The sequence below is a fragment of the Trachinotus anak genome, unplaced genomic scaffold (assembly GCF_046630095.1).
Source record: "Trachinotus anak isolate AG129_WGS33_773 ecotype Australia unplaced genomic scaffold, CSIRO_AGI_Tana_v1 ptg000025l, whole genome shotgun sequence".
Classification (NCBI taxonomy): domain Eukaryota; kingdom Metazoa; phylum Chordata; class Actinopteri; order Carangiformes; family Carangidae; genus Trachinotus; species Trachinotus anak.
In genome coordinates, this window is record NW_027273876.1 from 4,314,067 (window position 1) to 4,340,716 (window position 26,650).

The 26,650-nt window shown below is 39.8% G+C and overlaps 2 protein-coding genes across 8 annotated transcripts in view; one reads left to right on the forward strand and one right to left on the reverse strand.

Moving 5' to 3' along the window:
• Window positions 1-26,650, reverse strand: part of tectb (tectorin beta) — a 49,013-nt gene that overhangs the window by 15,628 nt on the left and 6,735 nt on the right. For 5 of the 7 annotated variants that reach the window (XR_011685202.1, XM_071463769.1, XM_071463768.1 and 2 more), the window contains exons 2-4: window positions 24,517-24,626; window positions 20,580-20,688; window positions 11,256-11,370 (exon numbers count right to left, since the gene is read on the reverse strand). Coding sequence is in view for 5 of the 7 variants with exons in the window: in XM_071463769.1 (XP_071319870.1) it covers window positions 11,256-11,370; window positions 20,580-20,584 (120 nt within the window). In the remaining 2 variants the exon portion in view is untranslated. The remainder of the gene's footprint in view (window positions 1-11,255; window positions 11,371-20,579; window positions 20,689-24,516; window positions 24,627-26,650) is intronic. The other 2 variants (XM_071463772.1, XM_071463770.1) reach the window with 2 other exon arrangements.
• On the forward strand, window positions 9,931-26,067 carry plxdc1 (plexin domain containing 1). Its single transcript, XM_071463765.1, has 13 exons — window positions 9,931-10,548; window positions 17,763-17,935; window positions 21,263-21,406; window positions 21,481-21,550; window positions 22,293-22,415; window positions 22,501-22,619; window positions 22,724-22,823; window positions 23,985-24,080; window positions 24,171-24,252; window positions 24,336-24,396; window positions 24,480-24,603; window positions 25,018-25,178; window positions 25,297-26,067. The coding sequence occupies exons 1-13, from the start codon at window positions 10,473-10,475 to the stop codon at window positions 25,420-25,422; spliced, it is 1,455 nt and encodes a 484-aa protein (XP_071319866.1). The 5' UTR covers window positions 9,931-10,472; the 3' UTR covers window positions 25,423-26,067.

Consider the following 26,650-nt stretch of genomic DNA (forward strand, 5'->3'; position numbering starts at 1 on the left):
AGCTTAAACACAACATTTTTCATGTAAGCTGGGAGACGTGACACTGATTCAAGGCATAATATTTTCTCTAAACACTAATTTTCTAAGCTTAAGAAGAAATATTTTATCACATCCTCTCTGAGGATAAAATAAAAGACAGGATGGGATTACTTTATTCATCTCCTGAGGGAAATTCAATTTTCCAGTAGCATGTCTAGTTTATATTAATAGATATAGAACATAAAGGTTCAAGAGAAGCCTTATATACATACACAGTATCCGGTATCTTACCATGGCTGCTTTGGCAACAGGAGCGCTTTCTCTAAGTGCCTTTGCTCCTTCTTTGGGAGGGCTGTGAGGCATGTTGAGCATCCAGGCCCATATACGAGCTTCGGCCCAGGAGACGCAAAGACATAGGCAGAGCATCCACAGATTCCCCAACATTTCCACCAACAGCGAAAAATAAATGAAGAAAAATAAGAGCAATTGGAACTGAAAATGATTCACTCAAGACAAGGTGACTCAAGGAGAGAGAAAAAATAAGTTACTTGTCTATGACTCAACACCAAAAGAAAATCCAAAGCTTAAAAGTCCCAGTGAACATGTAGAAAATGAAGTGAAGGGATCCATGCAGTGACAGTGGCTGCCTCCTCTACCAGCTTCACTTTTATAGGTCACCAGGGCTTGACATCCCCCCACCAGGCTGTTTGTCCAAGCAACAGGGTAGGAGGAGACAATTAGTTGTTAATGGATTAACTAAATTGCCCAGGTTACCCCCCGCAGCCAGAAAATAGTGGCAAAAAGACCAGTCGTGGAGCAGGGAGAAAGGGGAAGAGGGGAGATGGGGCTGGGAGGGGATGGACGGACGTCATGGGCTGACAACAGCTTCACACAATGGAGCCAAGACAAGCACCATCTCCGTGCGGTTATCTCTGCCAGACAAACAAACGGCGAGGACAAAAGCAGACAAATGCATGACATGTTTCACTGCTCACTGAGTGACAGGTAAAGCCACTGTGGGTCCTGGCCCCCAAACACTGGGCAAACACTCCTGGCCCCGACCTCCACTGCCCCATTGGCCCCTACCCTATCCCACTTCAGACCCCACGCTGAGAGCAATTTGCAGAAGTGCACCCTGCAGACGACCCCATGATCTCATTAAATGTAATTACCATCAGCTATTAGTTCTCAGGGGGGAAAGGGGAGTGAGTGGAGGGGAGACAAGTTGCTCTGGGGAAACAAACAGATTCATTTTTTGGCACAGTTTTATATAATTTTACATCTTTCTACTTCAGATCAGACCACACATCATTCCAACACTGAAAAAAGAATTTATGATAACTTTAAATAAAATTTCAAACTTTCAGATTTTGCCTCCCAGTATCTGGTGACTCTTTGAAGTGAAAGGTTTCATAACATGTCACAGTGCTGCTTAAAAATAGAAGACACAGAGAAAACAACTGTTTTGCTTCAGAAATTATTATCATCGAGTAAAAGTCAAAGTCCAATGTCAACGTCAACCAAGGTTGAAGACTGTAAAAACATGTTTCTGACATAATATTTATAACCTTCTTCCTGCCTGAATTTCACCTTCTGTGTAGCTCAGCTTTGTAATTTATGGCATCTTTCACAGCTGTGCTTTTACCTGCAGCCGATAAGGTAACGCTGAGAAGATTAAAACCAGATCAGGAGTTAGATTAATAAACCAAAATGCAGCACAGAGGTTTATGATAGTATGAGATGGAGTTTTTCAGGATTTCAGGTATCGTGGGGTCAATTATTTTACTGTTGCATTAAAAAGAAATCTACCAGGAATATGCATTTGATTGTCCAAAGTTCCAGTTAAGAGACACTCTCACTGAAATGAATGAGGGACATCACACAGGATAATGTCAGTATGAATAACAGCAGCTGTCAGTTTACCAAACATCTGTATTTTTTAAACTTTTTTCGTTTCCCACCACGGATCCAAGTTTGACGAATTGTGTTCACATTACACTGCTCCTGTTTTTCTCTAGTTGTCTGTCCCAGAGTCTCCGTTGTGCTGCTTAAATTGTCGGGATTAATAAAGTACTTCATCTATCTAGCTAGTTGTTGTACAGAACTGCACACAACAGTAGAACAATAATGTGTAATCACAATGTCTGTGTTAACTTAAACTGTCTGAATGGCTTTACCTAACATTAGCATTCACTGTTTCATTAACATTCAGCATTTTCACACAGGCTGAGATGCCTGGGTAATTGTTGGTAATTTACATGTTCTCAGTGGCAGACAGGACAGATCGGTTACGTAGATATCGCAGGGTCTGCATCCAACTCAGCTCCAGGCAGTTAAGTCCTTATCAATACAGACTAATGACGTAATTGGCGGTCAATTAGTCAGCACAATGGCAGCAACCGGATCAATTAGCAATATGTAAATAAGTATTGTATCGTAATTGTGCAATCTGAATTTATTTATTCTGATTTATGTGTATTCAAGATTTGGTCCTGTAAGCAATATATCAACCTGTGGTAGTGCTTTACTTTAGCTGTGTTTTCCTCTGGTTAATGAAAGAATGGAGGAACACTTGGATACAAAAAAGATGTGTAGAGATCCAGAGATTCCCAGCACCGTGTTTTTGGAACGTAAAAATGACAACAAAAACTTCGACTCCCACTCCCTTACCTTATCTGTTCTTCCAAACACGTATTCTTGTTCTACATCCGTACTTACAGCAAGATACCCCCCCCCCCTTTATTTACCCAATGCCAACAGCAGATAACTGTCTCCAAACAGTCCTTAACATGCTCTCCCAGTGTTAATGACTCTGCTAATGACGTTCGTAATGAATGTGCTCGCTGTCACAATCAACATTGCTGTGGGTCTTACAATTAGAGACTAACAAAAACAATGGGCAGGGTGATGTTTGGTCATTGTAATGGACCTTGACCCCCCACAGGGAGCTCTGAATGGTGGAGGGCATGAGGAGTCTGCCTTCCCACCACCAAAACACATGTTCAGTGCAGGAATGGACGGACATATGGCAACAGAGTGAATGTGTATTCAGGGTGTTGGAGGACAGTGAGGTGTTTCAATATGCAGTTTTAGTTTTACGCTGCTAAAAAACACAGTGTGGACGCCAGGTGTAAACGTAGCAAAAGAAAACTACACCTGGAAATGTGAAGCACACAGTGTTCTAACATTTACTTACTCCCAGTCTTAAATCTAAGTCACATCTTTAAACGAGGTGCTATAAATACCTTAGAGCCATTTCTCAGCATAAGTGGCCAGACGTTGCACACCCTCTACTGATAGGGCTGAGGTTTTATATCACTCCTCATGAAGTGAAGTGAAGGGTGAAATGAGGCCAGTAAATGTTAACAGAGAGAAAACATTGCCATTACAAGCTGAATATTGTTAACAGAGCGAAAACATTGCTATTACAAGCTGAATATTGTTAACAGAGCAAAAACATTGCTATTACAAGCTATTACAATATTGTCTTCATTCAAAAATCTGACTGTTATTATTTTGTAGTTCAAAGTAATGTAATGTAATGATTTGTTTCTAATCAATAAATGGAGTGGGGATATGTACTGAAAAAGAATCAATAGACTGTTGACCTCAATCTAAACAAGGCCAATCATACCAAAAAATACCACTGCATTGTGTAGTACAATATCTGTTACTTAAACGTCTGTTATTTGGCTCTGAAAGGGTTTTTTTAAGTGAAACATCCTTGTGGTATGTAATGATATTTGTATATACAAACATAGGTTAAATTTACATTAAAGCAGGCTGTTGCGTCTGTTTAGTGTATATCGAGTTTGTTTAATCCGCACAGAAACCCAAGAACAAAAACTTAGCGTTTTATGAGGAATTATGTGCCGGGCTATTTCTTGGCCTGCCAGGCAATGAAAGCAAACACAACAAAGTTACTGCCCCTTGCCAAGAAATAGTCCAGCAAATACACCCCTATAAAAAATTGCTGTTTTTACACTTTGTTTTTTTATAGGGATTCTCATCAAACTCTTAACAAGAAAGTGTATAAGCACATTTCCCCAAAAGTAAAACTATTCCTTTGCAACAGCTCAAATAACCAGAATATTCTGGGACCCTCAATTCACCTGGGCCACACCTCTCCTTAAATTCCCATCATTACAACTGTATAAAGAAAAAATAACTATTTAGTAACGGCATTTATAAACTTTTTTTAGCTTGCAGACATTTGTACAACTGAATCACTCCTCTTGGTTATTTTGTCATCGAAGTAAAAGCAACAGACACAGAGCTAAGTTCCCTTCAACCATGTGGCTGGAATAATGCAGTAATGTCTGTTCCAGGCATTAATTGTGTATTGTCTCAAAAGTGAGGTATCTTTATAGTTGTGAGACAGATGTGAGCTGATAATAAAGTTAATAACACCACCTACAGTATGTTCATTGTCAGGCTCTTTGTAAATCAGTCATTGCAAGATTTTAAGGCTTTTTCTTTAAATAAAAAAAGTGATCAGATTGATTTGATGTTTCATTTTAAGGCAGAAAACACTGATGACTCACAAAAAAAGTCCTGATATTGATAGATTTTGTATTGGATAAGTGCACTGTGTGCCCAGCCCATATGTGCACATGGAAATATTTACATGTAATGGTCTGTCAGTTTCCAATAATGGTCATAAGTCTGCCTCACTGACTCACAACCAACTCCATATCTGTCCTGTAGGATTATTTAAACACAGTGGCAGTAATCCTTCAAAGACACATTTCTGTCGAGGACTTATTGCGTTAAAATTAGTGATAATAGAATTAGCCTTGTTTTGGGTCAACAGACAAAATAAATACATTTACCTTATCATTATAAATAACCTCAAATAAACCGAACCCGTGTTTTATTCTGCCCTCAGATGTTTGAACTGTGTTTATGTTAAGGCTTAAATAATGTTCCCTATAACCTGTTTCCAATTGGAACAAGACAGATGAGTGTGACTCCCTCTGTAATGGGAAACAGCCCTGTGTCTTCTTGGTGCCAGGTTAAAAAAAAACAAAAAAAAAAACAAGAAAAGGGCAAGATGAGAATGTGGAGCAAGGGTCACTAGTGGACAGTAGTCAAAAAGCAGCCCACTTCCAATTATTATTATTTTAAGAGCACAACAAACGTCCTGCGAGGACTCATGAAGTACAAAGTGTCAGAGCAGAAAACATAAGGACGGGTTAAGAGGGACTTTTTCTCCTCATCTGCTTTTCTTGCCTTTTCATTTGGACCTGGATGTTTGTTATTTAGTCTTTTGGCAGTCAATCTCCAAGGGAATTAGTATCCCCCCCCTCTTTAATACAATTTGACCATATGAATGTCAGACTGAATTACACCCCAATGCCACTGATGACTCAGCAATGGCAGCTTGGGTAATGGGCTTTGCGTGGCGTCTATTGTTGTTTCCCAAAACCCCTTCATCAAGGGCCTGTTCTAACTACAGATGGGCGACAAATTAAAGGGAAAAAACACAGATGAATTGTCTGAGTCAGATGTTGGCCCTCCATAAGCCTCCACAACAACTTCAGTACTCCTTGGCATAAAATCTTCAAGTCTCCAAACACAACCTGAGGGATGAACAGCATTCATCCAAAACATATTTCCTCATTTGATGTTGGTGATAATGCCTAACATCCATCCATCCATTTTCTTCTGTTTAACTCAGGTCGGGTCACGGTGACAGCAGGTTTAGCAGGCTGTTCCAGATGTGGGATATGTAATCCCTCCAGCGAGTTATGGGTCTACCCCAGGGTCTTCTCCCAGTTGGACAACCTCCAAAGGAAGGCGCCCAGAAGGCCATAACCACCTCAACTGGCTCCTTTCGACATAAAAGAGCAGCCACTCTACTCTGAGCTCCCTCCAGATGTCCAAGCTCCTCACCCCCTCTCTAAGGCTGAAGCCAATCACCCTACGGAAGAAACCCATTTCACGTATCCATGATCTCATTCTTTTGGTCACTACCCAGAGCTCATGACCATCGGTGAGGGTTAGAACAAAGATCAACTGGTGAAATCGAGAGCTTTGCCTTCCAGCTCTTCACCACAACAGTCCGGTACAACCTCCACATTACTGCTGACGCCACACCAATCCGTCTGTCAGTCTCTCGCTCCATCTTACCCTCACATATGACCAAAACCCTGAGATACTTGATCTCTCAGACTTGGAGATGCTGGCTCTCACACTGGCTGCTTCACGCTTGGCTACGAACCGTCCCAAACCGAGCACCAGAGGTCACGTTTTGATGCAGCCATCAAAACCACATCATCACAGAACATGTCATTCCAAATTCTCTGTGAAGACCTGAGCTGTGGCCCCATCTGTGTTTCTTATTGATTTATTCGGGTTTTTCCTTCACGTGTCAACCATCTAAATGACAGCAAGATGTTTATATGAGGGAAAAATATTAAAGTATTTTGGGAAAAAGCATTTTAAAGTGCAAATAAGACTTTCACCACCTGCATATCCATTAGAGTCCACACAATGTAAATTGTGGCTTCTGCCCACATCCACAAGTCGTGTGGACACATGCAGCCCACAGTTTACGCAGGGAGACTGTATGTGCCGACCGCACATGTGGGAAAACATCTGCCTATTTAGACACCCACCGTATTATAAACAGAATTGCTGCAGGGCCTTGAAACAGGCCCAGATGACTTGAAATCTCAGACTCTGTTACTCATGCTGACACAACCTCCTGGTTATTGAAAACTAATTTGAAAAGTTTACATATAAGCATATTGAATATATAGATAATTCTTCCAGCTGAAATTTGGCAAAACTGAGGGATGATTTGACATAATCAGTGAAGGCAGTTTTAATGGACTTCTCACACCAATTGACAAACTAAAAAGAAGTCATTTGGAACAAATTTATCATCTTACTGGCTCCATAAAAATGACTGAGCTCCCCCCACTCTGAAGTCATTGTGTTTGTATTTTAAAATGTAGGAAAACAAACATTATCTAAGTTTATGAGGAATCACAAGATGGAGCAGGTTGGATAGCATTTTTCCCACTGGATGGTCACTGTGTGCGTTGAATCATGTTCTTAAATCAGACCCAGCAGGTCAGTGCAGCAGTGGATCACAATGAAGCACATTTTTATTTGCTTTTTTCTCACCATCAGGATAAATCCCTCTGACCTTAACTCTGTGGTGGTCTGTGGTACTAAAATATGTTTGTAGCTTATAAATCTGACTTGTTGAATTAAAGCAACTTTAACATTTTATAACAATATTCTGTTTTTTCCATCGAATTAAAATTTAAGTTTTCCTCAGTTAGGTTCACAGATATATTGTCCTTCATTCTGACTCGACAGTGACTAACTTGTTCAATTACAAATGACATTTAAAATTTGTTCAATATTATATAAAAATGTTTTCAACTCGACTTTTGTGGTAATGTTTTCAGCGACTAATTTTTTTATTCAGCATTTCCATAAATTAGCATAGTCAGGTTGTGTAAATACTTAATATTTCATCAACAAACCTGCTTTAATAAATGTTTCACGGAGCCAGAAAATGCATGTTTTTATATTATTGGCCACAGGATCAACACAAGCTCAAGTTACTCTGGAACTGAATCATTCTCCACAATTTCCCACTCAAAAACTCAGTTAGCTGAATATGACTCACATCTGTGTTGTTAACATAAGGCCAAAACTGCCAAAATAAAGAGTTTTGAGAGACACATGAGGTAAAACAATATCTAAAAACAGTTTCAAGGGTCAAAGGCTCAAAAAAGATCATTTAAAGTTTTACTTAAGGAAAGAAACGAAGACAAGATCCACTCTTATGTCACACCTGGTAGCTATACAAATCTGTCAGGCCAACTTCTTGTGTGTACATGTATTTGTGTTTTTGAATTTTGTGTGCATGCTGGCACTGAGTGAATCTGAAGCACAGTGTTTCTCAGCAGAAAGCCCGAGAACACACATTTTATCATCCATAACCGATCAAAGCATCACTCACTGTCCTCCTGTCTCCTAACTGTCCACATGAATACAGGATTAACTACTCGAGGAAAACTATGGAAAAAAACACCAGGGGTGCTCAGAACACATTCATAGTTGTTTGATGTGAAGTAGTATGTTTGTCATTACACTGATACGCCTACTGATATTTCATCATCCCGTCCCAGTGGGAGAGTCATAATCATGAGCATAGCAGCATCAAGCTGCAAATACTAAAAGGATCTGTTCTTTGTGATTATCAACAAATCCCATGAAAAGACAACAACCAACAATGAATTGAAACAAACAAGTACTGTCTATCTCATTCCTCTGTGTCAGAGCTTTATTGTTGACCAAAAGCGATTAGAAATACATCAGTGCGTCATACCACTGCACTGGGTAACATGTTCCCTCATTACAATGAATATGAAACTGTGGATCATTGAGTTAATCCTACATCCACTGTCATAGCTGCTAGAGCATCATATATGTATTAATCCACAGTTGAAAATAGTCCCCTACAAATGCACTATTCACTGCTGTCTAAATAACATTTGCTAAAAACAACAGTCTCCAGCTGTTTTAAAAAATTACTCAGCCATTTAAAAAAAAAGATTCACATCTTCAGTAGGAACAAATGGGCCTGGAGCTCAGTGCCACTGACAGGGCAGAAAAGTTGGGAAGTATTGAGGGAAATTATGTTTTTTTTAAAAATCAGATTTAAAATAAGACCAGTTTATAAAATGTCTGAAAAGAGTGAAGAATGTCCATCCCAGTTTCCCAGAGTTCAAGGTGAATTCTTCTAATGTCTTGTTTAGACCAACAAATAGTCCAAACCCAGGAGTATCCAGCTTACTATCATACAAGACTGAAAAAACGCCAAAAATTCACATTTAAGAAGCTGCATGCAGTGAATTATTTGGGTTTTGGTTTAAAAAAGGACTAAAACAATTAATCAAAATTGTTGCAGATTCACATCTATCGATCAACCAAACGATTAATCAGCTGATTGTTTCATTTACAAACAAACAAATGTTGGTGCCTGGATCAGTCTCCTGCTGAACAAATCATCTCAAATGGGACAGACAGATCTTCTCCCGCTGGAGAAACTAACTCATGAGCTTGATCATAAACCATACAAATTCTGGAGACTCTGGAAAACTTTACATTCTTTCCTACAGACTCCAACTCATTTGTCCCCAGACAGCAATGTCTGATTGCTTTATCTGTATGTGCTATTTATTTATTTCCTGTAATATACCTGGACAATTTATAATATAGTCCATATATATATATATATATATATATATATTTATTTTATTTTTTTTTCTCTCTAAATATCTCTCTCTCTCTTTCAATTTAATTCTTGTGTACTGCAGTGTCTGTTGGTTTGAGGTGGGACTTTTCTGTTTTGTATATATTTTTTATTTTTCCTCTGTTGTTATTGTCAATATTAAAGGGTGTATATATGTTTGTTGAATGTAAAAATCAATTTTAAAAAATGGGCCAGACAGAACTATTAGAGGAAAATTCAAGGTCAGGGATACTCCAATTAATTTAACTTATATGAACAAGGCCAACTCTTTAACACAGATTTGAAAGACATAAAACCTGAAATTCTGATTTGCATTTTAATACTCCAACACCACCACTTATACATCACTAAATACCTCTTTATTTTAATGATCCTTCATTACGCACACAGTTTTTAGCAAACCCATGTTCAGACGTAACAGCAAACAAAAAAAACCCAACAAATGTCATTAATCAATGTAATATTTTGTCAAACAAACCACAGGAGAAGCTCTCGAAAGCTCTCCTAAAAATCTCAACCACTGAACTATCACATTTGTTTTGGTTCAACATGCTTCCACATGGGGGAGACATGCTCCTCCCAACTCCAACCCCCCTTTTTTTGGTTTGAAAGGAAAGAAAAAAAATGGAGAAATACATAAATATTCCCTCTTTGGGGAAGTCTTACAAAAAATCCAGAGCTCTGTTAGAAACAGAAACAGAGAAACAAACACAAAGAAAGCGACAGTAAGAGACAGACAGATAGACAGATAGACAGACAGACAGGGAGACAGACAGACAGACAGACAGGGGGAGTGGGGAGTTAATTTAAGGAGTAGAAAATAATGAGGCTGGAGCAAAGAGAAAACACAACTTCTCAGTCTGCAACACTTCGGCTGTGTGTCAAGTCTTTTCTGACAATGGACCAGTCATCCTTGAAGTTACTCTGAGTGCCAAACAAGGACATACAGCTGAGAAAGAGAGACGGACAGAGGAGAGAGAAAAGCAGCAAACCTTAGCTGAGGTGAAGGAAAAGCAGCTGTGTGGGAGAGAGGAGGCAAAGAGAAAGCGACAAAAGGCGGGGGAGTGGAGGAGTGAGGAGCCCCATTCTTCCAGCAAAGTGAGAGGGGAAACGGGAAAATAATAAAAAGAAGAAGAACAACAAGAACAAGAAGAAGAAGAAGGAGAGAGGAGTGATAAAGAGTTGGGGAAGGAGGGAGAAGAGTCGGCTGGACATGGGGCTTTGTGCTGTTCTCCTCATCTGTCTCTCCCAGGCTGAGCTGGGGAGAGTCTGGGCTCAAGAGCATGAAGGTAAGCAGCAAATACACTCAGGTATTCACATGCACTCTCATATCAACACTGTTTTAATGCCTTCATTCAGAGGAGACTCAAACGCTGCACAGAATTGAATCCTGTGATGGTTCAAAGAAATCTGACCTGAATTCTTTCCTGCAACCTCTCGCACCAGGCATCTCTGAAAAATGTTTTTTTGGGAACTTTTTTGGTGTGTACACATATGTGTGAGTGAAGCTAACAGGTCCCCTGACATTTCTCTCTGTCAGTCACAGGAAGCACATGAAAGGCTGTGTGTGGGTCTGGATTTTATTCCACAGCCTCTGTATTTCAGATTTAAAAAGAAAAAAAAAGTGTGTGCTGTTCCGTTGCTTGAGAAATACCGATCATGTGATCGGAAATCCAGCATTTTAGCAAGTAAATGTTTGAGGTTTACCAGTAATTTCAATGATGATTATGCTTTTATTCCAGCAGAAGTTTTTTTTAGAAGTAGAGAAAGTCGATGAGAGCAGCAGCTGGGTGTTGAATTCTTAAATCTGAGAAGTCTTGTTTTTCTATGTTGCTTCATTTCATCTCAAACTGTTTTATGACATAAAATACTGTGCTTGGTTGCTCTGTGCATCCCCTGTATATGTTCTGTATACTCGTGTCATCCTGTGTGCGTGTGTGTGTGTCTGTATGTATGTGTATGCGCATGAATGTATTTTTGTTCTCCTTGGAGATACCTTATTTTTAGCCAGCCCCCGTTCTTCCGCTGCCTCTCCTCCTCTGACAATCAGCGGTGCTCCACTTTCTCTGGCCTCTCCTGTGGTCCCAGTTCCTCTGATCATGGGCCTCGCTCTGCAGAGGACAACCCGTCACACTGTGCACACATCAGAGCGACAGATTCCCCCTCCAACATAAGGCAACTTAAACTCTAGCAAAACATCCATGTTCTCTTCACCATTAAAATTTGATAATTCAAGTCATCAGCCTCACCCCTGTGCAGCAGGGCCCCTATTATGGGCCCCTGTCCCACAGCCTGATAACTTCATCTTAGTGCTTACCCACACCAGCAAGTGGAACAAATCTTTGCTAAATAGGTGCTGATGGAAGCTTGGTGATGTTGTGTCTCTTAATCACTTCCATTGAAGGGAACGTTTTTGTACCATCCACCCCAGACTCGTGGCTGACTCTGGACCAAATCTCTTTTGCAGAGCTGCAGAGTTACAAAAAATTGGTTGCATGGCTGCTCCCATTCTCTCATAGGTCAACGCCGTCAAAAGAGCGTCTGCACTTCATCAACAGCACAACATTATGAGCCAAATCTCATCAAAAATGATCTCTACGCAGATTTACTTCACCTTTTGGAGAAAATTCACTGATTGTGAATGTAACCGTTAAAAATGCAGGTGTGACCATGTCCAGGACGTCAAATTGTAAATTGGAATCCGTCTGTGGAAATACCAATTTAATGTGTCATTCATGCAGAAAGACAGGTTGGGTTGATAACGCTACATAAATAGCAACGTAGAAGGTTAAAAAAAAGCTACCAGCACCTCCACCCACAGCTCACTAATTAACACACTGTGTCTTGTATTCAATCCATACATAAACAGAAGTGAAAAATCGACCAGTTGTGGTTTTTATGTGCTTGGCTGGCATCTTTTTCCCTCTTAGTAAACCACCTGGGTCTTGTCATGTTTCTTTATGGCAGTTTTGTAGGTGTTGGATCCAACCTCCACTTCCCCCAACTAGAGCATCCCGATGTTCATGCTGCATCACCTCTAATGTTCATCAGGTCACTAAGATACCTATTCACTACATGGGGCTTAGTCAGCATGTCTGACTGTACCCATGTTAACGGCCAGATATGTTTTTAATCTTTAATTTATAATATTATCAATTCTGCAATGACAACAAGAAGAAAGAAAAAGGAGATTCCTGGCTTTAAATTGCAGCCGTCATAAAATGCATGAGTCATTGGGCATTCATTGAAATCTAGGGGCTGTTCCCTTTAAATTACACATAATATCTTATCATAGTGACCATTTAAGCAGTTTTCCAGATAGTAATAGACAGTGAATATTAAACATTTGCGTACAGCTATTAATTCCGGTAAATTAAGGAGCAACATGAGACAACTTGATTCACACTGATCAATTCAAGTTTCAGTCTGATGTAGACATTAACAGCTTCAGACCAGACGACATCAGTACAAGACAATTTGGATCTGAATCTGACGGCACTGATCAATAGACCAGGTGGGACTGAGGTTGCAGACAAATGACCTAGATGAGCTAAAAAAGAAAAAATCTCATAACACCAATATTTTCTGTTAAACTTTTTCTAGGTTACCACCGAGAGAATATCTTTAGAGTTTCATCATTTGCTGAAGGGAGTGTAAGTCTGAATACCACACAACGAGCACAATCTAAAGAAATGAATGAATTGTGTTTCAATGTAGAGCTGCAAACATCAGTCGATTAGTGGGTGAAAAGAGAAATAATCCCATGATATTCATTTGTTATTAGTGTGTTTTGAGTCATGCCAAACAGTCCCCAGTTCCAGTTACTCATTTATGATAATTTACCTCTATTCTTTGTCTTATGAGTTAGTGAATTTATTATCTTTGAATTATGAACTGTTTGTTAAACAAACCAGGCAAACTGCTAATCCCCTCAGGCTTCAGCAAACTGTGACAGATGCTTTTGACAACTGACTCATCGATTAATCAAGAAAGAACTGGCAGATTCATGAAAATAATCATTAGCTGCAGAACTTTTTTAATTAGATTCAACATGCGTCTCAAACTTGAAACCAAACTGCATTTTGACTATGAAGAGGATCAGATTAGATTCGTCAGGAGCCGCTGTACATTTCTTACTAAAATAATCTCCTATTGTGAAAACTATAAATACACTGAAAAACCAGACAGTAAAGTACATCTGGCCAAGTCCATCTGCAAACTTGATCTACATGTCATCTGCACTAAAAATGCAAAATCAGTTCCAAATGTAAACAGAAAACAACTCCACAACAGTTCATCACTTAAATCAAACATTTTATAAACTCTGAATCGGATCCATTCGTCCATATTTATCTAAACGCCACATTTTTCCTTTTCTTTTCGGGTCCTTATCAGTCCAGCTGCCAGTGTTTGTAATTGTGTGTTATGGTTACTGCTGTTTCTCTCAGCATAAGGTGCCAAATGGCTTCCTCCCACACCATAAGCTCCAGGCTGGTTTTAACACAGATCATCCTTTTAAAATCCAACAATAAAAATCACTGTATTAAACTGTGATGACACACACAGCAGTGACCTTACTGTTGCACCAATCATTCTTTTGCCAGAGGACTGCAGGTGCTTTGCTAATCCCTGTCCTGATACTAACTCTGTGCCTCATCTAACAGCACACAAAACAGGACTGCTACAGCGTCAGGACTTTGAATCCTGAAGTTCTTCTCTCCTCAGCTGTGTTTGGATGGTGCATAATGCTCTCTTCAGTGCACTGTATCTCTGTCTGAAGCATTTTACTGGGCGTTTTTCTTTTGCTCTGCCTGCTGATAATTCTCTTTTCCTTTCCACGAGGCCTTTATGCCCTCGGTGTATCCTTGATACTTTAAAGTGTTTTGAATTTACCCAGAGAAAAAAATATATTTTCAGGGGAAATTTATTTTTCTTAAGTGGACTTCATCCAGCTGAACAGACTGAAAGAACATTTAGCTTTTGTCTCAGCTGAGGAACGTGGATTTGATTGCTGTCTAGCCCGTCTCCAGTTGCTATTAAGTCTTCAAATAGTAAAAACGTAACCTACTATGTTTCTTAGATGTCTGTCATCGACAACAAAGGTTTCAGGAAAAGATAAATAACAGTGCTAAATTGCTTGAATTTTGCTGGAGATTTAAAAATAAGTAATGAAAAGTCACAGAGCAACTAGATTTCTAGGAGAAGACAGAGAGAGCAAGAGATCAGGGGGATGGGAAACAGGTGCGTGGGAGATGGTGATGGCATGAATGAACACAATCTGTACATTCACAGCTCACTATATTAGGCTCAAAATGCCGTGTCCTAGTTCAATGTGATTCCCAACACCCACTAGATTTGCAAGGTGGTTGCTGCAATGCAGACACATCTGAAGAAAGCAGATACAGTGGACACCAACGCCACGCAGATGCCATCCTCTCAAAATAGCTGATTATATAATTGTCAACCACACAACATAAACCTGCAGGATTAGAGGTTTCATTCACACTCAGGTCAACACTCCTGCCACTGTAAGATATGATGGATTAAACAGCAGGAAATCTGGCATTCTGCAGATGCACCAGTGTAAAATGATCCCACTCTGGCAGTTAAGAGGAATATTCTAAATTTAGAGGACTGTCAGAATCATTTCAGTGCATTTTATTCTAATATAAGAAGCAGCGGTGTATATTTACAATTAAACCATCTGCTATTCACTGGCAAATTTGTCACATCTGTTATTTTAGTCATTGGATTTTCTGGACCCTCTTTCAAAGTACCAGGATGTTTTTCTGCATCAGTTTGCACATTCCCAGTGCAGGTTCCACATACACATGTGTCTGCCAGACCTGACACTAGTGAGGTCAGCTTAACTGGAGTCCTTATGTAAAACCCAACCCACTCTTGAACTCTTTTTGGCCCTGTTTTGTTGGAAGTTCATCCAGGCCCACATGCAGACAGTTAGACAAGGTTAGACATGTTCCAGGAACAAAAACAAGTTCAAGGCTTAGGAAGTTTGACAACCAAAATCTGAATCTGTGGAGAGGGTGGGTCATATACTAGACATCTGCACTCCTAAAGGAGTTGATGTTGTATGTTCTGTAATAACGAATGCACTGTCTCTGATCTGCCTCCTCCTCACAGCTCGTCCTCATCTCTTCCCCCTGCTGTTTGACGCCTCCTCAGCTGTTTAGTAATGATGGTGATGAGTCCTGCCAATCTGACCCAATTAGGAGCCTCTTGTTCTGAAGCTGTGGAAATAGCTTCCACTGCACTATAATCAAACAAGATTCCTCATTAAAGCCATCTCCCCTGTGTGTGTGATAACCTCTCGTTGTTTCTTTCTCTTGTCCCATTTTGTGTCTTAAGTGTCTTTCTTTTTCATTGTCTCTTTGTCATTGTATTTTACTTCTCTAACAAAAGAAAATTCACTTCAATCCTCATGTGATGAGTATGTGTCAGTGAGGTTTAGCTTTCTTTTAGCCTAAAAGAGACTAAATTTTGATTATGGCCATAATTTCTCATAATATACACTATTTTGCAGCAAAAGGAGCAGGGAGTCACTGTATTCAGCCACAAAATAGTCCCACACACAATCTTACACAAAGCTACAACTTTTTACACCTTGATTTTTGGACTAATCAAACAAATGAAATATACACACGTCAATTTATGAGCTTTACAGGTGCTGGTAGGCAGATTTTATTTCCATTGGACAAAGCCGAGCCAACAGTTTCTCCTATTTCCAGTCTTAATGCTAAGCTAATTGTCTGCTTCTTTAACTTCATTTTTTTTAGATAGATCCTCTCATCTAACTAAGACAAAGGAATAGTGCAACATTTTTGGAAACCTGCTGATTTCACTTTCTAACAAACCCACACAATATCCAATAGGTTGTGGCAACATTCAGACCATGTAGGTCAATATTATGCAGACAGCTTAACATTACACCCATATGTGATTGTTGAACATCAAATTCCAAAAACCATCTGTTCCAATAACAACCTCAACTCTTCTGGTTCAGGATTTCAGACCCAGGCCGCAGGAATTTGCTCCCATTTGGCCACAAGAGCATTAGTGAGGTCCAACACCGGGGTGATAAGGCCTGGCTCAGTCCACGTTCCAGTTCATCTCAAAGATGTTGGATGGGGTTTGAGGTCAGGGCTTTATGCAGGCGAATCAAGTTCGTCAACACCAAACTGGGAGAACTGTTGCTTAATGGTGAAAGTGTGCAAGGGGTCATTGTCATGATGATACAGGAAAGGAGCTTCCCAAAAACGCTGTCACCACAAAGCTGGAAGCAAACCATTGTCTAAACTATAATGAAAGCTGAAGCATTAAGATTTAAATTGGAACAAACAGACCTTGCCAAACGCCTCCAAAGAAACAGCTCCAGAACAAAACTACAAAAAAGTATGTTTACAGGATCCAAGGTGTCTACATATTTTTGTTCATATGTTGTAAACACCAATTCAAATGTAAGAAGCTGAGAGGGAGGTCCGAACCTCAGGCTGGCTTTTGTCTCTCCCTCTTTCAAGATGTTCATGACATGCTGTTACTTCAGTTCAGTGAAATAACAGCTCACATAAAATCCAGACAGCAAAACTGGATTTAATCCCTCGACTTGTTCTTCAGTAGGAAAATAGCAGGGACCTTCATTCTGCTGAACAGTCGGTCAGTTGTGCTGATATAGCAACTCTGCCGACCATAAATGTGCACAGAACTGTGAGTCATGGATCAATTTACTGTGAAAATAAAAAAAGGAAAAGAAGAAAATACATTCCTGAAGGAAAATGTGAACAATATAAACATCCATCTAGGATCTGTTGAGCAGATGACATTAAAACCCACACAAATGTAGGCAGTGAGTGGAGATGTGAATCCACACTTAGGATACAAACATGTCTCAATTAGCTGATGATGAGCCAATACATAGCCAAAAACATACGTGACACATTATTAGTTTAAAATGCAGAAATTAAAAAGAAATCATGGATCTATATCTGCAGGACAAATTTAAAGAAAATATAATTATGAGTCTTTTTTTTCCTGGTGTTCTGAGTTGAGTTTTTTTAAATGAACTTGTGAGTAAATGATCCAAAAACTCTAAATATGGATTTAATTTTCCGTGTACAAATCTGCCTGTTAATGATCCAAATTATGGTAACCAATAAAAAGCAGATGTGACCAGCGGGTTTAAAAAGCAAAACTATTTCCATTCCTTTTAAAGACAACATTTTACCAGATAATTTTCACACATTTTGACATCAAATGGAGAATTCAATGATCATGTTTATTTTCCCAAAGCCACCAAAAATTCATTATTAATTAACTAAAAGTCTGGACTGGGAATTTTGTGCTTTATTTGTTTAGGAACTGACAGTGTGGTGGTCAGTGATAGAGTTCAAGAAACATCTGGAGTCAGTGCTCCTGGAAGTCTCTGCATGCAGGGCCCACATGTGCGTGTTGCCACTGTTCAGTCAGCACAGTGCCTGTCTTGTTCTAGATGCACTGAGTGGGACTCCTCTGCGGACAGATGGGGATCCATCCGGTTTTCACAGAACCAGGAGGGACCAGCAGACCCCACACAAACACAGAGGAGCCCGCAACGCACAGGCTGAAGGTGGTGGAGGAGGAGTTGATATCAGCCCCCTGCCTGACGACATGACCCGCATATTGGTGAGATCCAAGAATCTGACCCTTCGCTAAGTCCAGTTTCCCTAATATACTGTTGCTACATCTGTCAAGCTCTCTGTTCCAGCACAGCACATATGCAGTTTACCATGATGATGGCAGGATGGTGGCAGATTTACCGACCTGAACTTCGTCTCATAAGAAGGTTCTGGGTTTGAACCACCTTTCTATGTGGAATTTGCATGTTCTTCCCGTATCTGCGTGGGTTTCCTCCGGGTACTCCTGCTTCCTCCCACAGTCCAAAGACATGCACGTTAGGTTAATTGGTGACTCTAAATTGCCCGTAGGTGTGTGAGTGAGTGTGTGTGTGGTTGTTTGTCTCTATGTGTTAGCCCTGCGATAGACTGGCGACCTGTCCAGGGTGTGCCCCGCCCTCGCCTGAAGTCAGCTGGGATTGACTCCAGCCCCCCCATGACCCGGTTTTGGATAAGCGGTATAGAAAATGGATGGATGGATGGAACTTCGTCTCATAAATCTGTTTTTTCACTTCGTCATTACTGAATGTAGATTGGTGAGAAAAATGGCCATTTTATCCATTTGAAATTAAATCTGCAACACAGTAAAGTCTGCAAAAAATGAAGGGCTGTTTCTGAAGCCCCTACACATGATATCATGGCTCACACTGAGACTACAGGTACCGCACGTCCTGGGTGAAAAGTTTGCATCCTCATCAGTTGAACCAAGTAGAAGACATGGAATTAAAACCACATGTTGTTGTATTTCGTGGTAGCTAGTTAGCCCTGCTATTATTAAAATTCATAAATTGTTACTTCTTTCCAACACTACTATTATATTTATTATATATATTTATTATATTATATTTACTATAGAAATATCAGGGACATCAACACTGGTCAACACCATGACTAGACTGATTAATTATCGTTTGTATTTTCAAACAGTATGTTTCACTTTTACAAGATGAAGAAGATCACTTTGGCAAATGTAATGCTTGGGTAACAGGTTTGGCTGGAGAGGCACATAGAGGCTAACATTACCCTGAACTCTCACACTACCTTGTGTAACATGGGCTGGTGTAAGGAGCTAACAACATGTAGTTCGCAGAAGGAGAGCAGAGAGACAACCGAATGAGGATTTCCACACTGCTGCTGTTCTATGGTACTAAACAACAACCACACACATCTCCACAGTCTCCACATCACAATGATCACTAATTATACATGAGCAGCTGAACATTGTTATCACAGCCTGTAACATCTCATTATATGTTGTTGTAAACTGATTTACAGCAATAAGAACATGATATTTAAACGTCAGAAATATGATATTAAAACATCATATTTCTTAGCTCTTCATAAAAATATTATTGTTATTGTTAACCTCTCCTAGCAACTGCTGCTGTAGCTTTTGTTTCGGCTAAAAATAACATCAATGGATATGTCACCTGCTGTTTACTTTGAGAAAAACAAAACATTCCCATCTCCCAACAAGAAACTGGCGAACATGAACACAATATCAGGATAAATGAATGAAGTGGAACCAAAATGTTATTATTAGCTTATTATCTGGTTTGAACTAAAAAGGTCAACCTGGGTTATGATCTTTAATTCTCACAAAGTTAAGAAGCTTTGAGTGGAGGTCATTGTTATTAGGTGTTTGCCAGTTGGACCTAACCTGTGCCATTTTCCATTCATTACCTTTTAGATCTGTGTGTGTGTGTGTGTGTGTGTGTGTGTGTGTGTGTGCGCGTGCGCGTGTGTTTGAGTGTGTATAATGAGGTTTTATTTGTCTCATGTCCCAGACTCGTCTTTCACTTGAATCAGCCTCAGTAAAATTCAACCCAAATAAATTGTGTTGTACTTTTTTTTTTCCTCTCCCTACAATTCAAATTGAAAACAGACGACAACCTCGTCTTGCCAACTTACAGTGTTTGTTTAAGCATGGTTGTGCATTAGTATGTGCACGCGTGTGTGCTCGTGAGTGACTCAACTTGGACAAGATCACAAGTAGCCCTGTTGTACTGCTGCTAGTGCCTTTTTTTGGGAGGTCTGATCCCAATTTCCGAGACCCGCTATCTCTTGTCCGACGGGAATCTCTTCAATAAATCAGTCAGCTGTGAGGGAAAAAAAGCATATGATTGTTCCCATCTCCTCACCTAGAAATCCCACACCTCCCTCTAGAAAACACAGGCTGGTGTCAGGCAGTAGAGATGGGAGAAAAAGTGGGTCACTTTCTGTATATGGAGCAGCCGGAGAGGCAGTGAGAGCGCTGCATTTAACTGCTCCACTTTCTGAGCCCACACTAAACCCCAGAACCATTGCTCTCTGTCACCTTCAACTGTGGCATACATTAATAATGCCATCAAGACAAGATATCTGTTGGAGGACGCAGGACCTCGTCGTCAAAGCATTGTGCGTAATGCGTAAACAGCTCCCCCAAGTGGAACTGTGTGGACAGAAACAGAGGACACAAAGCCTGAGTTGTCCCAGTGCAGCGGTTCCCAGCAAACCCTCAACATGAAGAAATCTCTTATAACCTTTTTGATACCTCGTGTGTCTTTGACTCATGAGCAGATCAATCAAAGAATTAGACATTTGAATCAGTTTCATGAGAAAACAAAATAGAGAAAAAATTGAAGAAATTCTGTGTAGTTCAATGTATGTCTCACCTCATGACTCCTTTTATAAAAGGTGCCGTCACCCAGGCTGGGAACCACTGCCCATGTGTGACATCAGAAGACCATCACAAGGAGAGTTGATCATGTCATGGCAAAATGTCTGAAAAAATAGTTAATTGAATGTTTCAGTCAATGTATTATTAATGCAATTCAACAGATTTTCTTTCTGCTTATGATGATCATGAAGATGAAATGATGTTATAATCCTTCTTTAAACATAAATATGCAGGTGTGTGTAGGGAAGAGATCAAACCATTAGAACAAGAGGATCTACATACTTTGGAATATCTTCACAGAGATTTATTGTATACTACTATTAATGTAATGGGCATGAAATATAATTAAGGACTGTGGATAATTAGTTTCATATTGATTATTCTGCCACTTATATTTTTTGATACTACAAAGACAGGCTGTCCAGAAAATAATCACAATCCATAAGGTGGTCCAAAAAAAAAAAAGATTTCCCTGCATTGTTCAGCCCTAACTGGTACAATTCAATAATTCAATAACTGTAGAGGACAATGAGATGAATTGTGAAATAGTATTTTAGTATATTATTAATAAAGCAAATGAATGGATTTCAGAATGTAAATAAACCTGCTCTAAACTGAACCATGAAAAATCTTTTTCTGAAAAGTTCACTTTCCTAATGAGTGTCCTCTTTCTCTCAGGAGGACTCCAAGAGGTACTACAGATGGCAGAGTTTTGGTCCAACTGACAGACAGACTGAAGACTTGTGGGTAGATTTGAACGCCCTGCACAAGAGCCAAGTCCGAATCCACGGCATACTGTCCAATACGCATCGACAGGCAGCGGTGAGAGGCGCTCACACACACACAACCGTCTGATTTAACACCGAGCCGTGTCTGATAATTCTTCTTTTCTACAGAGGGTGGCACTTTCTTTTGATTTCCCTTTTTATGGACACTACTTGAGACAAATTATCGTAGCAACTGGCGGTGAGTTTTACTTTACATTACTTGATATCATGGCAGCACTCATCTGCTTTTCTCCACCAATCAGGAGACCAAACGTCTACCAATGCACTGAAGGAGACTTTGTCCTACCCCGGGGAAATTTTCAGGCCATAATATATCTAATTAAATGTACATGCCTTCATTTTTTTGATGATTTTAATTGCTTAAAGACCTGCTGTGCGTGTCCTAAATTGTTAACCATAAGAAGATTGAGTTGTTTGTTGATTGAAAATTGACTGAAAATCCTTGAATGGGGATAGAAATCAAATATACATTTGCATGAAAGTAGTTTAATTTTGTTCTTGTTTCACTGTACAGCCTTTTTAATTTTTTTTTTTTTTACTAATAAATGGTACCCCAGTTTTAGCACTGATGCCACAAAAAAAATTATACATTACTTTGAGAAACATGTTAAAATTTTTAAATTTTTAAACATGTTATTCTACAAAACTATTTATCCATTTAACTAGAGAAGCCACAGTTCTCAAATGTTAAATGCTCTTTTAAAAATAAGATTAAGAATAAGTAAATGAGATGGGAAATATGACCATATTATTCAATGCCAGTTTTCAGTAATTCACAGATTGCAATATTATGGACACATTTTGTGTCCGTCCAAACCAGCAACATGTACTGTAATCATAATTAAGAGTAAAAACAAAGTTGTAGGGATTAACTAAATGAAGCATTTGTAATATATGTTCCTGTGTTTCTGGCCACCCAGGGTTCATCTTCATGGGGGAGATTACTCATCGAATGCTGACTGCCACACAGTACGTTGCCCCCCTCATGGCCAACTTTGACCCCAGCTTCTCCAAAAACTCAACAGTGAGGTACTCGGACAACGGTAAATGGGAGCTCCTCAGTGACGTCTGCAGCGTTTGGAAGCTCCTGGATATCTCTGACTGGCCTCTGTGTCTCGCTCTGCTCAGGTAATCTATTCGTGGTGCAGTGGGACAAAGTGCGGTTAAAGGACCGAGAGGACGAGGGAGCTTTTACTTTCCAGGCAGCCCTCCACAGGAATGGAACCATTGTTTTCAACTACAGAGATGTAAGTTATGGGTTAATCACTGCATTTTTCTGTTTTTATAGGGAAAGGACAGATCTTCTGCTTACATTTCAGGTTTAGCCAGGTTAAAACATTATCTTTTTCAGATCCCTGTACCGGTGGAGAAAATTAATTCCACCGAGCATCCAGTGAAAGTGGGACTGTCAGATGCTTTCATGGCATTCATCCCCTCCTCACAACTCCCAGGTCAGTTCTCCAAAAAACAAATCGTTGCCTATTTTTTGCATTTTAAACTGACTCTAAAACCTCTGGATGCCTTTTGGTGCCATGGTGACAAAAAACTTGTTTCTTGCTCTTTAATAATGCCATGTATTTCTTGTTGTTTTGACATATTGTCCAGGATATTGGTGTATATGTCAGCTGATAAAACAGTACAGAAATGCCACAGGTACCTCTGTGTTGCCATTACACAGCTTATTCACTAGAGAGCGCTGCCAAGTTAATTTTGTAAAACACTGCTCAGAAAATATTTTTCATCAAATTCTTTAATAATTTGATTTAAAGGATTTTTACGTTAAAAAATATTGTATGGTAATGTATTGTTATTACATTATTTAAGACCTCATGACTGAGTGGGTATATACAAACAGTGCTTGAATGAATCACCTTCACACTCCCACGGTTATGTCATACCTGTTAGGGAGCAGGACAGGACAGGACACCTCTCTCATGTATATAAGGGGATAACGTTTGGTGACAGCATGAAATTCCAACCCAACATCAGCCTGAGCACAACTTTAATCAGCCACAGTGACTCAGCACCTGTGTGTCATGCAGAGTCTTCAATGAGACAGTGACTGCCTCCTGGTGGGAGCGACAAACAGTGTCTCATTTCAGTTTTCTTTTTAAACCTATACTCTTTTAAACCTATTAAGAATAACTTAACACTAAATCCACTTTCATATGTTCATTAATGAGTAAATTATGTAAACCTCAGGCTCATTACACCATCAATTGATCTCATTCTATAATGCTATTTGCAACATAACTAATTTTCCTTTTTTTTCCAAAAGTAACAAGGAATTACACGTTTCATTTGTACAGTCCAGTTCATTTCAAATTTCTTCTTATGTGTAGTATACATACATAAGATGATCTCAATAATCACTTTCTATATCAATTTGACTGTGAATGAGTTCCTCAATTATAGGCCTCAAAGTCCTCTTTTTGAGTATTGAATAGATATTTTTTCTTAACATAAAACAAGAAAAAATTTTTGGCTCAGATTTTTTTTAGGATTTTATGCTTTTATATGCTTAATATGTTTGATATTCTGTAAAAGCAGAGAAGCTTTTAAACCATATGGCAGAAACACAAACATACTAACATTTTATATCTGTCTTGAAGATGCAAAGCAGCGTACTATCTATGAGTATCATCGTGTGGAGATTGACACGACAAAGATTGTTAGCAGATCTGCTTTTGAGTTCACTCCTCTACCCAGTGAGTATTCTGACTAACTTGCCTTCATCTGACAGCCTAGCCTCATTATTCACCTCTCTAACTCCAGACCACTGTATCTCATTCCTCCAGCTTGTCTTCAGCACACATCCTGTGATCTCTGCCTAACATCCAACTCGACAACCGGCTGTGGCTGGTGCAACACACTTCAACGGTAGGCGGAAGCTCTGAAGATTTATCTTGCATTAAAGCCGTACAGACTCTGGCTCTTCTCATTATGTTTTTGCTGGGTTTCAGATGTTCTGATGGTATCGACCGCCACAGACAAGAGTGGTTAGATTATAACTGCCCTGAAGAGGTGAGATACATGATCCATGTATACAGCAGAGAAATAATAACATTTCATTGCTTTTTGAGTTATTCATATAAGCATTCACTCAGGCTAAAGGTACATGTGAGGACTACAACCCGGTACTACCTGAGGGATCTATGAGCGCATTCAACCACTCTTCCCCTGGTCCAACGCCTTCTTCAGCAGTGATCGAAGACCAGCCTGTCACTAGAGGTGAGTTTCTCCACAGCAAGGATCTAGGGGGAAACAAGAATCTAGTCAAGGCATGTAACTCTACATTAATCTCAATTGTCCAGGTGGTATGGACAGAGCTGAATCCAAATCACTGGACTGACATTTTAATTGCTTTTGTTCAGTAAAAGGAAATAGTTTGTTTTCATCAGGCAGGTTCTAAACACATTTCCAGGTTAGTCAACCTCATTCAGAAAAGTAAACAAAGGGAAACTATTCCTTGTATGGAACTATTTCCTGGTTCAACTTTGACCAACAATACTTGTCATATCTGTGTGTGCACAAAGTTTTCCTGTGCAATGAGGGATTATTACCAAAACGACATGTGCACTCACTTTCATTTACAGCCAGCTACCTTTAACAAATACCACGAATCTCTGTTTTCTTTCCTTTCAGATTTACAGACGGGTCCTCCAAAGCAAAAGGGGATAACAGAGAACACAGCCATCATAGCAGGTGTAGTGGCCGCCCTAGTTCTGCTTGTAGCTCTGACCTTACTGGCTGTCTACTACATCAACACACACCCTACAGTTGCTCCGCCGTTCTACCTCATGCAGGTGAGACAAACAACCTAGAGTCAACAGTTTATTTTTCTGTTTAAAGATACCCTACATGTATGCGCCCTCAAGTTTGTCTGCTGCCTGACCTTTAGCAACTTTTGTCTGTTGTTTGTAGCGACGCACCAATAACTACTGGCCCTCTATGAAGTTCCGCAACCAGGGCTGCCACTCCAGTTACGCTGAGGTCGAGCTTGGGGGTCACGAAAAGGAAGGATTCATTGAAGCTGAGCAGTGTTGCTAAGGGTCCTGGACTTGCAGGACTCAGCCAGAAGAAGAAAGGACACCATCTTGAGGATTGTAATGGCACTACAGGAGGATGAATATGGACGATCAGGAAAACCATTGACACAGGACGCCCCTTCTCCAACCTTGGCGGCTGGACAGTGTTTACTGTAACTGCTCTCGTAGCTCTTGCCAGCTTTCTCTGTGTATCTTGCTCTTTGCCATCACACACAGGAGATTAGCCATATTAGCCAAGGGTTGGAGGGTCTGAGGAAGCCGACTGTACAGAAATGATGAGATGCAAATGTGTAACTGTACAAAACCCATCGATCCAAGGGGATGTCAGGGAATGAATTGAACTAGCCTTCATACTGCAAACCAATGTACAGCTCAACTTAACTATGTGTTTTTTGTTTTTATCCAGTCTATGGAGTTATTTTTGTTTCTTGAAACTTCTACGCGAGCAATGATTGGTTCATAAAAAGTTATATCTCTGGACTACAACAGATATTTAGCTATATAACTGATAGTGATTATAATGATCATCTCGAACTTCTCTGGAGAAATACTGTTTGGATGAATTTTAGAGACATCAAGTTATGAGAGTTTTCTTTGGACTTTTCTGTTTAAATGTCTTCTAATAAAAGCTGGTGGTGAGTGTTGATATTAATCTCGTGCTTGGTGAGAAGATGAAAACAGTTGCCACAGATCATCTTAGCATGTCTTGTGAACAGGAGGCTAGGAGGAGTACTTCAGACTCTGTCACCTGTTAGTCATTGTTAGTTGCAGCTATATTAATATTCTACTGTATCACTGAGGTTAATGGCCTAGTGGGAGAGATGGCCGCCACTATCAGGTGAGTCCCACTGGGTTAAAAACAATTTGGTAATCGACTGAAAGAGTCTGGGCAGGGTGTATGAAGGCAAATACTCATGTGTGTGTGTGTATGTGGTTTTTGAATGACAGCAAAATGAAACAAAGAAAGATAAACATGATGCAAACAAAACCAGTCACTGTAAGGGATTCATGACAAGCAGACTATGCAAATCACTGTCACACGGTGGCGCCATTAGACTACAAGAAACACACACACTCAGGCCAAATGACAGATTGATCCTAAATCAGCCATGTCTTATATTCACCAACAAGACAGAAGCAATTACAGAAAATCTAGCTACGTAGCAGGTAAAGGCAGATAATCCTGTAATATTTGTTTAGCTAGAGCAAAAATAGCTGATATAACACAG